The following is a 12712-nucleotide window of genomic DNA, read 5'->3' as shown; positions in this document are numbered from 1 at the left end:
AGAATCGGTAAAGATTAATTAGATCGAATGAAGGATTAGTTTCAATTAGAAATATTACGAAAATTCGGGATCTAAACTTTGAATCGAGATGCACTTACCGAACTTGATAGAATTACAGAGGTTATTAACAAATAGTTAAAAAATCGATAGAGAATCAATTTATCAAGAATTGGTTCGATATGGAAAGCGAAAATAATTTCAGTAATAGAGAGAAAATATTTTGCAAAGGAGATGGTGGGAAAAAAAGGTGAATAAATAGAAAGATAAAAAAACAATTCTATTAGGATTTGAAAGGGGCAAATTGAAATTCTAATTAGGAAAAGGTGATAGAATTCTAATTCTAATAGAATTTTATGAAATGGTAAGATATGAATTCTAATTAGGAAAGAATTGGGTCAATTCCTAGGGTTTGTAAACCCTAAGGGCGTCACTTGCAATTTCTCCAAAATTTTTTTATAACCTGAGATTAAAATGAAAAGGGTTAAAGAGGCAACAACTCAAACCTTGATTTCAAGTAGTACCAATCCCTTACCACTAAGCATATTGCGCATTCTTGCTTAATTTTTACACTTAATTTTAAGTATGTTAATGTTCGGGAAACTTGTCGAAATTGCAAAATTAAAAGGGAAAGAAGGATTCAAACCTGGGTAAATTAGGAAGGAAACTAGCGTGCTAACAGGCCTAAGCCTATTTCTTGTTCAATTTCTATCTCAAATAATATTTATTTTAGTGTGCTTTTATCCTAAATTGCTGAAAATAAATGGGAAGAGTGGGGTTTAAACCTAGACTCCCTAAAGAGGAAAGCTAACACTTAACCACTCAGTCTATGACTTATTTCTTACTTATTTTAGTTACTTAATTGTATATATTTATTTCGAACTCAACTTCATATTCTTTATTAGCCTACACATTTACTTAATTTTTTTATTAATTTATTTCATTTTATAGTTCTTACCACATTTCACTTTAGTTTATATATAATAATTAATACTCATAGTCAAGTCTTATTATTAATATTTTAATTCATTTTACCCCTTTTTCCAATTAGGTCTTAACTCAATTAAAACACACTATTTTCAAATTAAACCTCATAATCAAGTTTCGTTTTAGATTAATTAAAATAATACTTGATTATACTATTTTAATACTTTAATTAATTATTTAAACCAAAGTTTAAGGACTAAATCATAATTTTAGTAAAAATTTTAGTAAAGCCTTTATGATAAAATTGAGAGTAAAATTATGGAATTATCCAAATAAGACTTAACCATGTAAATTTTTAGGTCATTTCATAGCATTTAGGGACTCCAATTGCATGGCATAAAAATTCAAGACTCAATTGCAAAGATAACAAAACATGTCCAACCTACACATGACAAATTGACACTTTTACATACTTATTTCGTGTTTTCATGCCAACTTTCCTATTCTAACATATCGTATATCATGCATAGATCATACAAATCATGATAACACTAAAACATACATTAACACACTTTAACACTCTAATTAGTTAGTTATACTAGCATGTAAACCTATCGTCATGGTTTCATATTACTCAACATGTCAAATTTGTATTTATACATTTTTACGTACATTGTAGGTTCATACCTTACCATTTGGTCATTTTAAGCTTAACTTAATATTCAGCAAGTCATTCATGTACCTATAACAATAATTTACTGAGCACATGCATATCATCCATCATGCTATCAGAACTTAACAATCATGTGTATTTAGGTTATTCATTTCATCTAACCCCATATACTTTGGGGCGTTACAATTATAATATTTTTTTTGAAAATTTAAAAAATAGGAAATTTTTTATTTTATTTTACATGCATAATGAACTTGGACAAATAGTTGTCTAGATTTATTTAAACTTGGACATCCATTTGTCCAAGTTCATTCTAAATGTTTTTAGTAATTTTATATTTTTTATAATTTCAAATATATTTTTTAAAACATAAACTCTTGAATTTTATAAAATTTCCTGATTTTTAAAATATGTATCTAGATTTTTTTCCTTGAATTTTAGGATTTTTTATTTTAAGTACACAATGCATCTAGACAAATTGTTGTCTTGATACAAATGAATCGAGACAATCATTGTCCAGATTCATTCTCAGTTCATTTTGAATGTGTATTTCTCTAGTAATTTTATAATTTTTTTAATTCCAAAAAATAATAATATAAAAATATTTTTAAAATAAATTCCATATTTATTACATAAATTATTTATAACTATTTTAAAATCTGGAAATCATCTTAAATTCCTTACTTAAGTAATAAAAAATATTTTTAAATGATTTATAGTCACGCAAAACACCATTAAAAGCCTATTTTTTAAAATTTACCGAAATGGGCCCGATATTTTATTATTTACCGGAATGGGCAATTTTCCCTGAAAATGCGTCCACGTCAGCTCGATGTCAGGGGACATGGCAGAAAAACGCGTCCCTGAAGGCGTGCTTTGCCTAGATGGACATAAATCGCGCCCTCAATGGCGCGTTTTGCTGCCACATAAGCGCTCCCCTGGGGACGCATTTTGCTCGTTTCTCTCACGTTAGGTTTTGGGTTTTTAGGGTTAGGGTTAAGGTTTAGGGTTTTAGAGAAAAATTAAACGAATAAGGGATTAGGGATTAGGGTTTCTTAATTAAATTAATTATAATTTTTTCAAAATTGGATTAGGTTTCGTGTTTATGGTTTTTTAAGAAAAAATTAATTAAATTAGGGTTTAGGGTTACATGAGTAATTTAATTAAAAATTTATTAAGGAAATCGCTCCCACGTGGACGCGTTTTTGATACAGTAGGTCCTGAAAAAGTAATTTTGAGTTGACGTTTCTGAGCAAATAGTATAAAAAAGCTTCAAGCAGGATGCTTTATCAGAAGAATTTTTGAAATCGCTCCCACGTGGACGCGCTTTTGCTACAGTAGGTCTTGAAAAAATAATTTCGAGTTGACGTTTCTGAGCAAATAGTATAAAAACGCTTCAAGTAGGATGCTTTATCAGAAGAATTTTTTAAATCGCTCCCACGTGGACGGGCTTTTGCTACAGTAGTATGTTTGGGCTGAGGCTATAAATGAGGCAAAAAATGTTCTCAGATTTCATAAGTTACAGCAAAAACAATTTAGAAAGGCTAAGAAGGTTAAAAATTAAAGATGAGTGAAGGTATTAGTGCTGCTATTTACTATGATGGTGAGGTTTGCCACACCGAGAACGGTGTTATTTTTTTATCGGAGAATACAGTACGACTAGTTTTTAACCAGAACATAGATTTGACAGAACTTCATAAAAGAATTAGGCGTAAAATTTTCGGAACGACGCCAATGAAAGTTCTATCTATTACGTATCGATTTTGTTCTTCTGTTGATCCGGTGACATATGACTCGTTCGACATAAAAGGTGCTCGTAGCTTGGAGGCAATGGTGCAGACCCATCTTGCTAGTGGAACACCTTATATTGAGTTATATGTACAATTTACATCGCCAAATGATGTTCTTATAACTGGTGTTCGAGAGGTATACATGACCCTTGGCCGACACTCAGTTGGCGGGTTACAAAACACGGAACAGCCCATGTTTGGTAGCGATGTGGAATGCACATCCCCTGCAAGACACTCTGTTGGTGGATGGGACATGTACGTCGGTGGCTCGATGTATGATACTGGAAATACGTACTGGGAACGGCATCAAGTTCTAGTGGTGGCAATCTACATCCAATTGGGGACGTTATGAAATGCCCAGAAAAAGGGATGATGTACTCCTTACGACGTCCACCGGTGAGGGGACCTCGTACGTTGCAGATGATGCTAGGTTAGAAGATAACTCTGATGTGGATCCACCTCGCGATCCTGGGCCTGATGGTGCAGAAGTTGGCCTATTTTCTGAACTGAAGCATATTCCAACAGAACCTGAAGATGCTGAAAGGAGTTCAGATGAAAAAGAAAATCCACGATTCAGAGAATACTCACCTCCAACCCACATGCATAATGTCGATCTATTTGCAGATGATGCATTGGAGTTTCCAGAGCTACCACACCGGTTGCGTGATCGTACAAGTTTGGGGCTAGATTCGGGTGAATTTGAAGTTGGTAATCAGTTTTCCAACAAGGATAGTTTTATTGGTGCTTTGAACCAACATAGCATCATCAACGACGTTAACTACCACATGGTTAAATCTAAATCTGATAAGTTTGAGGCAAAGTATGCCGTACAAGACGGCACATGTTCATGGAAAATCTACGCCTCGTTGAGGAAAATGACAGGGTTGTGGGAGATAAAAAAGTACAAAGGTCCACATACATGTACTGCAGGTACAGTATTGACGGTTTCTGAATAATAATGTTATTATGTAATGTTGTGTTATTTAATGTACTCCATTTATAAGTGTTTCACAAGATCATCCCAAGATGGATTCAGCTATGCTAGCTAGCTTGATACTACCCACAGTGAAGGCAGATCCCAAGACTTCAGTGCCGGTCTTAATTTCTAATATTCGTAACCAAATGGGGTACACACCCTCTTACCGCAAGGCTTGGATAGCTAAACAAAAGGCGTTGGAGAAGATGCATAGTGGGTGGGACGCTTCATATAATGAAATATGTCAGTGGTGTCAAGTGCTAGAGAGATACATCTCAGGTTGCATCACAAACCTTGAAACAGAAAATGCGTACTACAGCGATCGATTGCTACGTGGATGCCAAGTGTTCAAACGCCTGTTTTGGACCTTTAAGCAATACCGAGACGCATTTCCATACTGTAAGCCATTGGTATAAATTAACGGTACCTTTACGTTTGGTAGGTATACTCATCGGCTATTGCTTACAGTGGCACGGGATGGCGGTGATAGAATTTTTCTAATTGCATTTGCAATAACACCGGGGGAGTCTTCTGATGACTGGAATTTCTTTCTATCTAGGTTAAAGAGGCATGTGTGCCCCCAACCTGATATCTGTGTTATTTTAGATTGGTGTACAGGTATACTAGCTGCATTTGATCGACAGGGAAGCTTATGACAGCGCACACACCATCGATATTGCCTAAGGCACGTTGCTTCCAACTACTACAGGCAATTCCATCTAAGAACGAACGACGACAAGTGACCAACTTGAGTATTTAGTTTCTATTAATATTATTTCGTTTGTCATTTTGAATTTATTGTAAATGAAAAAGTGGTATGTAATATTCGCTATGAACTTATATTGGCAGGGTATAAAATAAATAAAGATCGTTTCACGAGATGTTGGCAGTTTTGCGTTCAATTAACAGCGAAGGCGCGGACTATCTTTGCAACATACGTTTCGAACAGTGGGCACAAGCATACGACGGCGGCCTATGATATAGTCATATGACCTTAAACTTGGCTGAATGCATAAATTCTATTTTAAAAGGAACGCGTCATCTATCGATAACATCGGTTGTGCGAGAGACATATTTTCGTTTGGCGGCGCTATTTCCAAAGCGAGCAGCGAGTTATGCAAAAAATTAACAAGGCTAAGGCGCGGGTGAACACCATGCATACAGTGTGTCACGATCGAGACAACTTATGGTTTCGCGTGACAGAGTTTGACAGACCGCACCAAGGTGTTATTGGCAAGCAACATCGTGTACACTTGCGAAATAGGACTTGCGACTGTGGGATGTTTGATGCATTTCGTTATCCATGCGCTCATCTAATTGCAGCTTGTCAGAATCTCCGTCTGGATCCGATCAGCTATGTCGACGAAGTGTACAAATTAGAAAATATGTATAACGTCTGGAGACACGTTTTCCCACCAGTCTTAGATGAACGTAAGTGGTCGCTCGTATTGCGCGCTCATTTTAAGCTGTTACCGGATAGAGAATTGCACCGTAAACCGAAGGGTCGACCTTGCTCGACTAGAATACATAACAATATAGATATCCGAGAAACAGCCAGTCAAGACAAGTTGTGCGAATGGTGTAGCAATCCAGGCCGTACAAGCCGATCATGCCCAAATCGCAATAGTTGAACGTTATTGTAAACAACTTTGTATTATTAAGAATATTTACCTATTTTGTGAAATGAAATAATATGCCAAGTGTTCAACATATTAAATTATTTAAAATAATTTTTATTATTAAGAATATTAATTATTTTGTATTTTATTACATCAAATAATATCAAAATATTCAAATTAAACTATTGTGTATTTTATTACATTAATATAAACTATTTTGTACAAATATTTTAAAATAAAAATCAATTTCCGTGCCCGCCGGATTCAGTGCCACATGGCAGTCGACGGTTACGCGCTAGATTCTTTCTTTGTCCAGCTTCTGGCGGGGGTTGTGGTTGTTCCGGCGGGGATTCTGGTTCATCCGGTAGGAGATCTGGTTGTCGGTGTTGGGACGATAAGCCACCTTGATAGAATAGTGAATATGGAGGTGTTTGCATCAGCAACGGCGAAGGTGTTTGAAACCCATACGATGGTAGCGTTTGGTAAAAAGAAGAGCTCCCAGACGGCCCCTTTTGTGATCCCTCCAATGACGATGGCCTATATATCGGTAGTCCAATCGGCATAGTCGAAAATAGAGATGAACCAGGTCATTGACTCCAACCTGCCATGGGACTAGAAAAAGGAAACATATAAGGGTTAGGATACATAAAAGGGCTAGGATACGCACCTGACATTATTTGAAAAGGCTGTGCTGTGGGTATCATCGCTTGAACTACTGGGTCGGGTGATTGTGTCGGTACATTTGCTGGGCCTGATGAAGTTATGGGCGCTGATGATGGGCCGGGTGAATTTTTGGGCCTCGTTGATGGGCCTGCGTCGTTTTCTTTTCTTCTTGGATTTAAAGGGCCACATCATTCCCTTTGGACACGCAATTGCCATTGTCTCTCTTCTGGCAAGAGTAAATACGATTTCCTATTGATTCTAAACCATGGCATGTATTCCGGCACGCACGCTAATTTTGGAACGATTATCGGTGTCCGAGTAGGTATATAGTCATACCGATCTTCTCACATTTGGATGTAGTGTGACTAGAATCTCGGCCAATCCGTATGCAATTACCGTAGGTCAATTTTGTGATGAATCCAACACCACAGGTGCCACGGGAATCGGTTGTTGGAATCCAAATTGCTGTCATACTCTGTCTGACTGGTGCATCTCCACAGTCGCAAAGTTGACCAATGGGCCTTTCACATGCCAACCGTTTGGATTTTGCAAGTACTCATCCGGAATTACTGCCCGAATTGTCGAATCCTCGTATGGTGTCCATTCAAACTATATGACCATGATGGAAATATTAGTTATGTACTAAATACTAAATACCAATCGACTATCTCATTATAGAAATATCTATTTTATTTAATACTTACTTGTGCTTCCGACTGTTGGTCCAATAGAAGCCGTATATCTTCAAGAGAGGTAAGTAATCGAGCATAACTTGCTGGATGGTTCCACCTAATTAAATAAACTTTTTAGCATACTATTATTTTTAAAAATCTACGTAATAATTGTAAAATTTAATATAAAATTTACCCGTTATGAGTTGGAATGTATATGGGTGGTTTACTCGAGGACGTAAAAATGGAAGGCGAAACTGTGCCCATGACTGCAGTAGTGACAGGCAACCTCCGATTTTTGCTTTACTCGGTCGCGTCGCCCCGCACATCTCCCGATATACTATTGCCAACACGGCAGACCCCCAACTCAATTCACCAGTTGCTCTAAAATCAACGAGTTTCAGCAGCCATCTTAGATGTACGAGGTTCCGTGACAAGTCTGACATCAAATAACCTCCAATTATTTGAAGAATATATGCCCGAGCATATCGGATTCTTTCTACTTCGATTGAATCATTATCCGGATCCGGGAATGTGTCTTGTACCCAGCCCATCTCGATCTGACCTCCCGTTAATTTTCCCCGGAATAACGCCCAAAAGCTCGTAGCACACTGCTCCCGAATCGCCAGATTGAATAGACCCGGTGACTGGGTACCCGTCCACCAGCAATCCCAATTGCAGATTAACATCTTCCAAAGTGATAGTGCACTCTCCACATGGAAGATGGAATGTGTGCATCTCGAGTCTCCAACTTGCATCCCCGGCCTACCGTCGCCACGTGCGATGGAGAACCATGCATATTCCGGAAATAGCATTCCAATATCAGATCTACAGACTTTTATAACAAATAATAAATTAATAATTATTTAAAATTGCATAAATAAAAAAATCTTAAATAATATTTAAAAAATAAATTCAACACTTACCATTCTCTTTTGTTCGACGGATATGTGCTTGTTATCAAGACGAATCAATTCTCCGGCCATTACTAAATTCGTATAAATTTTTACGATTTAAAAAAAATTAAAAAAAATTTAAATTTTTTAAAAAATAATTAAAAATAGGGATTTAAGAGAAATTTAAGAGGAAACTGAGAGCAAATTGAGATTAAATATGGGTTTGAGAGAGATTTGGAAGGAAATTGAGAGGAAATTGAAAAAATAATTGAGAAAATGATTAATTTGTGAAAAAAATGAAGGGGTGGGGGGTTTTTATAGTTTTTTTTTACTGTTGAGGGGGGCAACAGTAAAAAAAAGACCGTTGGCATTATTCACGCGCGGGGAAACGCGTCCCCTGGGACTCGCTGACGTGGCAACAAAACGCATCCACGTGCGCGCTTTTTGTCCACGTGGACAAAGCGCGCCCTTGAGGACGCGTTTTTCTGCCACATCCCCTGACATCGCGCTGACGTGGACGCGTTTTCGAGGAAAATGACCCATTTCGGTAAATAATAAAATATCGGTTCCATTTCGATAAATTTAAAAAAAAGGGGGCTTTTATTGGTGTTTTGCCCTTTATAGTCATTATTATCTTTTAAAATTTGGAATAAAAATTAAATTTATTTTAAAATGATTTATTACTTAAGTAATAAAAATCAAATTTATTTTAAATCTAAAATTTATTTTAAAAATATTTTTATATCATTATTTTTTGAAATTATTAAAAATATATATAATTACTAAAGAAATACACATTCACAATAAACTTAAATAAATAATTATCAAAATTCATTTGTAGTTAGACGACAAATTGCTTAAAATTAAAAAAAAAAAGTCTAAAAAAGAAAATACTTTATTTAAATCCATGCGTAATCTCGAAGGCGGCTACTGTGAGAAAGTTTGCTACTTCAGCGACACTTAAACTGTTGGTATAAATTTTTATACCTATTTCGATAATCACGCTTTTCGTAAAAAAAAATCTATATTGATATCGAGTCTATCAACGGTTATCTTTTCCTTGGAATAGCCTTTTTCACCGTCGATATAGAATTACCAGGCCTATATTTTTGGTTTTTTAGCAACAATTTGGCAATTTGTTAGTAATACAATTTATTTTTTAATTTAAACTCATTTTTTAAATGAAGCAAAATATAATTCAACTGTTAGTACAAAAGTTTTAATGATATTTTTATTATGGATTAGATAATATTCATTCAATTTAAATCAAAATATACAGGATGATTACAAAAACAATTTGAAAAAACGACAACAGGACCACAATATAAGCACGAGGATACCAGGTGTATAAAACATCAGAACCACAATATTCTGGGTGGGTTAGGTTAACCCAACACTACTCACTTAATAATTATAAAACAAATATACTGACACCACTTGCAGCAAATCGCTGCTTAGTGCCCAGAACTTTTAAACGCCCACTATACTTACTTTTCTTTAGGAGGCTCCCTATTTGACAGAATACGAAGAACAATGTTTTAAGAATTAGATTAGATTAATGGGTTGAATATAGAATTGGTAGGTTGTTGGATTCGGTATACTATATAATTAATTACGGAATAACATGTAAAAATCAGGTTATAAATTGGTAAGAAAATTATTTGTATTTTAATTAGTTAAATATATATTTTTACGAAATAATATTTGATGCATCGTTTGTGGGTGTATAACTTTCATGCACCGTCAATGAATAATAATATGACAAAAATTTAATTAAATTAAAAAATTATAGAAAATTTGTAAATAAATACTAATAATTTTATGTAAACATAATTAAACATTAAACATAGATATTATAAATAAATATCAATAACTCTTAGATTTAGAATCATGGCATTAAGGGTTTAGAGTCTAATGCTTTAGTATTTATTTATGTTTAAATAAAATTACTAATATTTATTTATAAGTCTTTCACTGTTATATGATTTACTTAATGATGAACTGTCATGTTATTATTCACCAATGGTACATGAAACCGACAATTTATCAAATATTCTCCCATAGTTTTACTAACTTTCAAATATATATATATACTTTTACTAATTGCAAATTTATTAATATTTATTTGATGCTAAAATAATATTTTTAATATTAAAAAAAGTTAAAAATAGAAAATTTGACAGTTCTTGTAGCTATGGTAAGTTTACTACTTTTGTATTTTATATTGAAATATATAACTAAAAAGTTAAATTTTACATCATATAAAATTTAACATATCGATGTCATGTTGGTGTATCATATTGATATCTATATTGAGTTCGTACACAGCTTATGGGCAAATTGGTAATAAACTGGCCGATCCGGCATTATCAGCACCATGAGTTCGTACATAATACTTTATGAACAAATTGATAATAAACTTGCCGAGAATAAAGTTGATAGTTTGAAAAAGATCGACGCAAAGCATAGCAGTGAAAGCAGTGAGGTCTGGTATTACTTTCAATGGCGGTCAGGCGAGGACATGTAATAGTGATACCCCACGCAGCACAAGGCCATTTAGCTCCTCTCATGAAGTTATCACTCCAAATCGCCGCTCATGGAGTGAAAGTGACGTTAGTTAACACCGAATTCATTCACGAAAAAGTGATGGCTTCCTTACCGGCGAAAGCTTTGGAAGAAGACCAGAGGCCGCCGATAAGCTTAGTTTCGATCCCTGATGGATTGGAAGCTGACGATGATCGACGGGATTACGTTAAGATGACGGAAAGTATGCGGAGAGTTATGCCTGGTCATTTCATGAAGTTGATCGAGAATATTAATAGTAGGAGTAACGGTGATGAGAAAATCAGTTGTGTTTTGGCTGATACGGCGGCCGGATGGGCGCTTGAAGTGGCGGAGAAAATGGGAATCAAACGAGCGGCGGTGCTTCTCTCTGGACCGGCATCTATGGTACTGGCACTGCATGTTCCAAAGCTTGTTGAAGCTGGAATTTTAGATAGTGATGGTAAGAGTTTGACTATCTGTGACAGTTCATATATTTAGACATTGATTGATAGACTGAACCTGTCCTTTATTGTAGGAACACTGAAAACAGATGAACCGATCACACTTTCAGAAGATATCCCATCATGGAGTCGCAGTGAGCTGTCATGGAGTTGCAGTGACGACCCAGTGATGCAGAAACTTCTATTTGCATATGTTTCAACCGCTGCCAAAACTTTCAAATTTGCAGAACAGATTCTTTGCAACTCATTTTATGAGCTCGATCCATCTGCCATGAAATTGATCCCCAAAGCCTTACCCATTGGCCCTTTTTCAACAACCAATCATTTCGAAACCTTTGCTGGAAATTTATGGCCTGAAGACTCTACTTGCTTAACCTGGCTCGATAAACAAACCCCAGGCTCAGTCATTTACGTAGCATTGGGAAGCACAACCATGTTGAGTCCAAACCAAGTGGGTGAACTCGCACTCGGCCTTGAACTCACTACTCTCCCATTTTTATGGGTGGTGAGGTCCAACATGACTGACGGTTCAACAGCGGAATTCCCTAAAGGTTTCATGGAGAGAGTGGCGGATCGTGCCAAATTGGTGCAGTGGGCGCCTCAGGAAAAGGTGTTGGCTCACCCTAGTGTGTCTTGTTTCCTGAGCCACTGCGGTTGGAATTCCACCATGGAGGGTCTAACAATTGGGGTTCCTTTTCTTTGCTGGCCATACTTTGCGGATCAGTTCCATAACCGAACCTATATCTGTGATGTTTGGAAGATTGGTCTTGGATTGGAAAAAGATGAAAATGGGATTATTACAAGGAATGAACTGAGTTCCAAGATCAATACACTGCTCTCTTCTGATGAAATCAAAGCAAATTCATTTCAACTCAAGGGAGTTGCTAGAAAAAGTGTGGCTGAAGGTGGGTCTTCTTTCAAAAATTTTAAAGGCTTCATTGACCAGATTTAACTCTGGCTTTAAATTAATGTTTATTGTCATTGTCTCCATGAATTGAATTGTAACAAACATTTTAATCATTATGTCTAGACTCGCACTAATTATTATTTAACTATAAATGTCGGACCATTTATAGGTGAACAAAACATTTGAACTACCATAACAATCTTTCATAATACTCATTAAACAAATTTGTATTATATTACTTTGTTAGTACTTAGTAATCGCCCTGATGGGCACAATAATGTTTATTTTTGGTATTAGGCACGTCGGGTTTTGAATGTCTTCCTCCTTCCTTATGTAATCAGCTCAAATTTTTTAAATCACAAGCTCTTAGTTAAAGAGAATTTAGTATGGTTGGCACCGTTTTGTTTTGGGTTACTTTTAAAAGAATATATTCTCTCTTTATTTGAAATTTAGTCTCATATTTTTACTTTTAAGAATTTATTCTTTTTATATTTCGTTGAATTATTTTTAGAGATATTATCAAACTCTTTATTATATCAAATGACAAAAAATTGTGCTAAGCATAGATTTTTCAAGTCAAAACATGAT

At 35.5% G+C, this 12712-nt stretch overlaps 1 protein-coding gene across 1 annotated transcript; it reads left to right on the top strand.

Annotated features, from left to right (window-relative positions):
* Positions 1-10533: 10533 nt before the first annotated feature.
* On the top strand, positions 10534-12240 carry LOC107946530 (UDP-glycosyltransferase 83A1). The gene is made up of 2 exons (XM_016880911.2): positions 10534-11216; positions 11292-12240. Exons 1-2 carry the CDS (start codon positions 10715-10717, stop codon positions 12167-12169), a joined length of 1380 nt encoding a protein of 459 aa, XP_016736400.1. The 5' UTR covers positions 10534-10714; the 3' UTR covers positions 12170-12240.
* The last annotated feature ends 472 nt before the right edge of the window (positions 12241-12712 follow it).

Source organism: Gossypium hirsutum, chromosome D12 (assembly GCF_007990345.1).
Source record: "Gossypium hirsutum isolate 1008001.06 chromosome D12, Gossypium_hirsutum_v2.1, whole genome shotgun sequence".
Lineage (NCBI taxonomy): Eukaryota > Viridiplantae > Streptophyta > Magnoliopsida > Malvales > Malvaceae > Gossypium > Gossypium hirsutum.
The sequence above is the reverse complement of the archived record's forward strand: the minus strand, read 5'-3'. Positions and strand labels throughout refer to the sequence as shown.

Bases quoted from the DNA above. Each gene is read 5' to 3' on its own strand.
- LOC107946530 (XM_016880911.2), top strand. From the start codon at position 10,715: ATGGCGGTCAGGCGAGGACATGTAATAGTGATACCCCACGCAGCACAA. The intron at 11,217-11,291 runs GTAAGAGTTTGA...CCTTTATTGTAG, and splicing joins TGGAATTTTAGATAGTGATG to GAACACTGAAAACAGATGAA.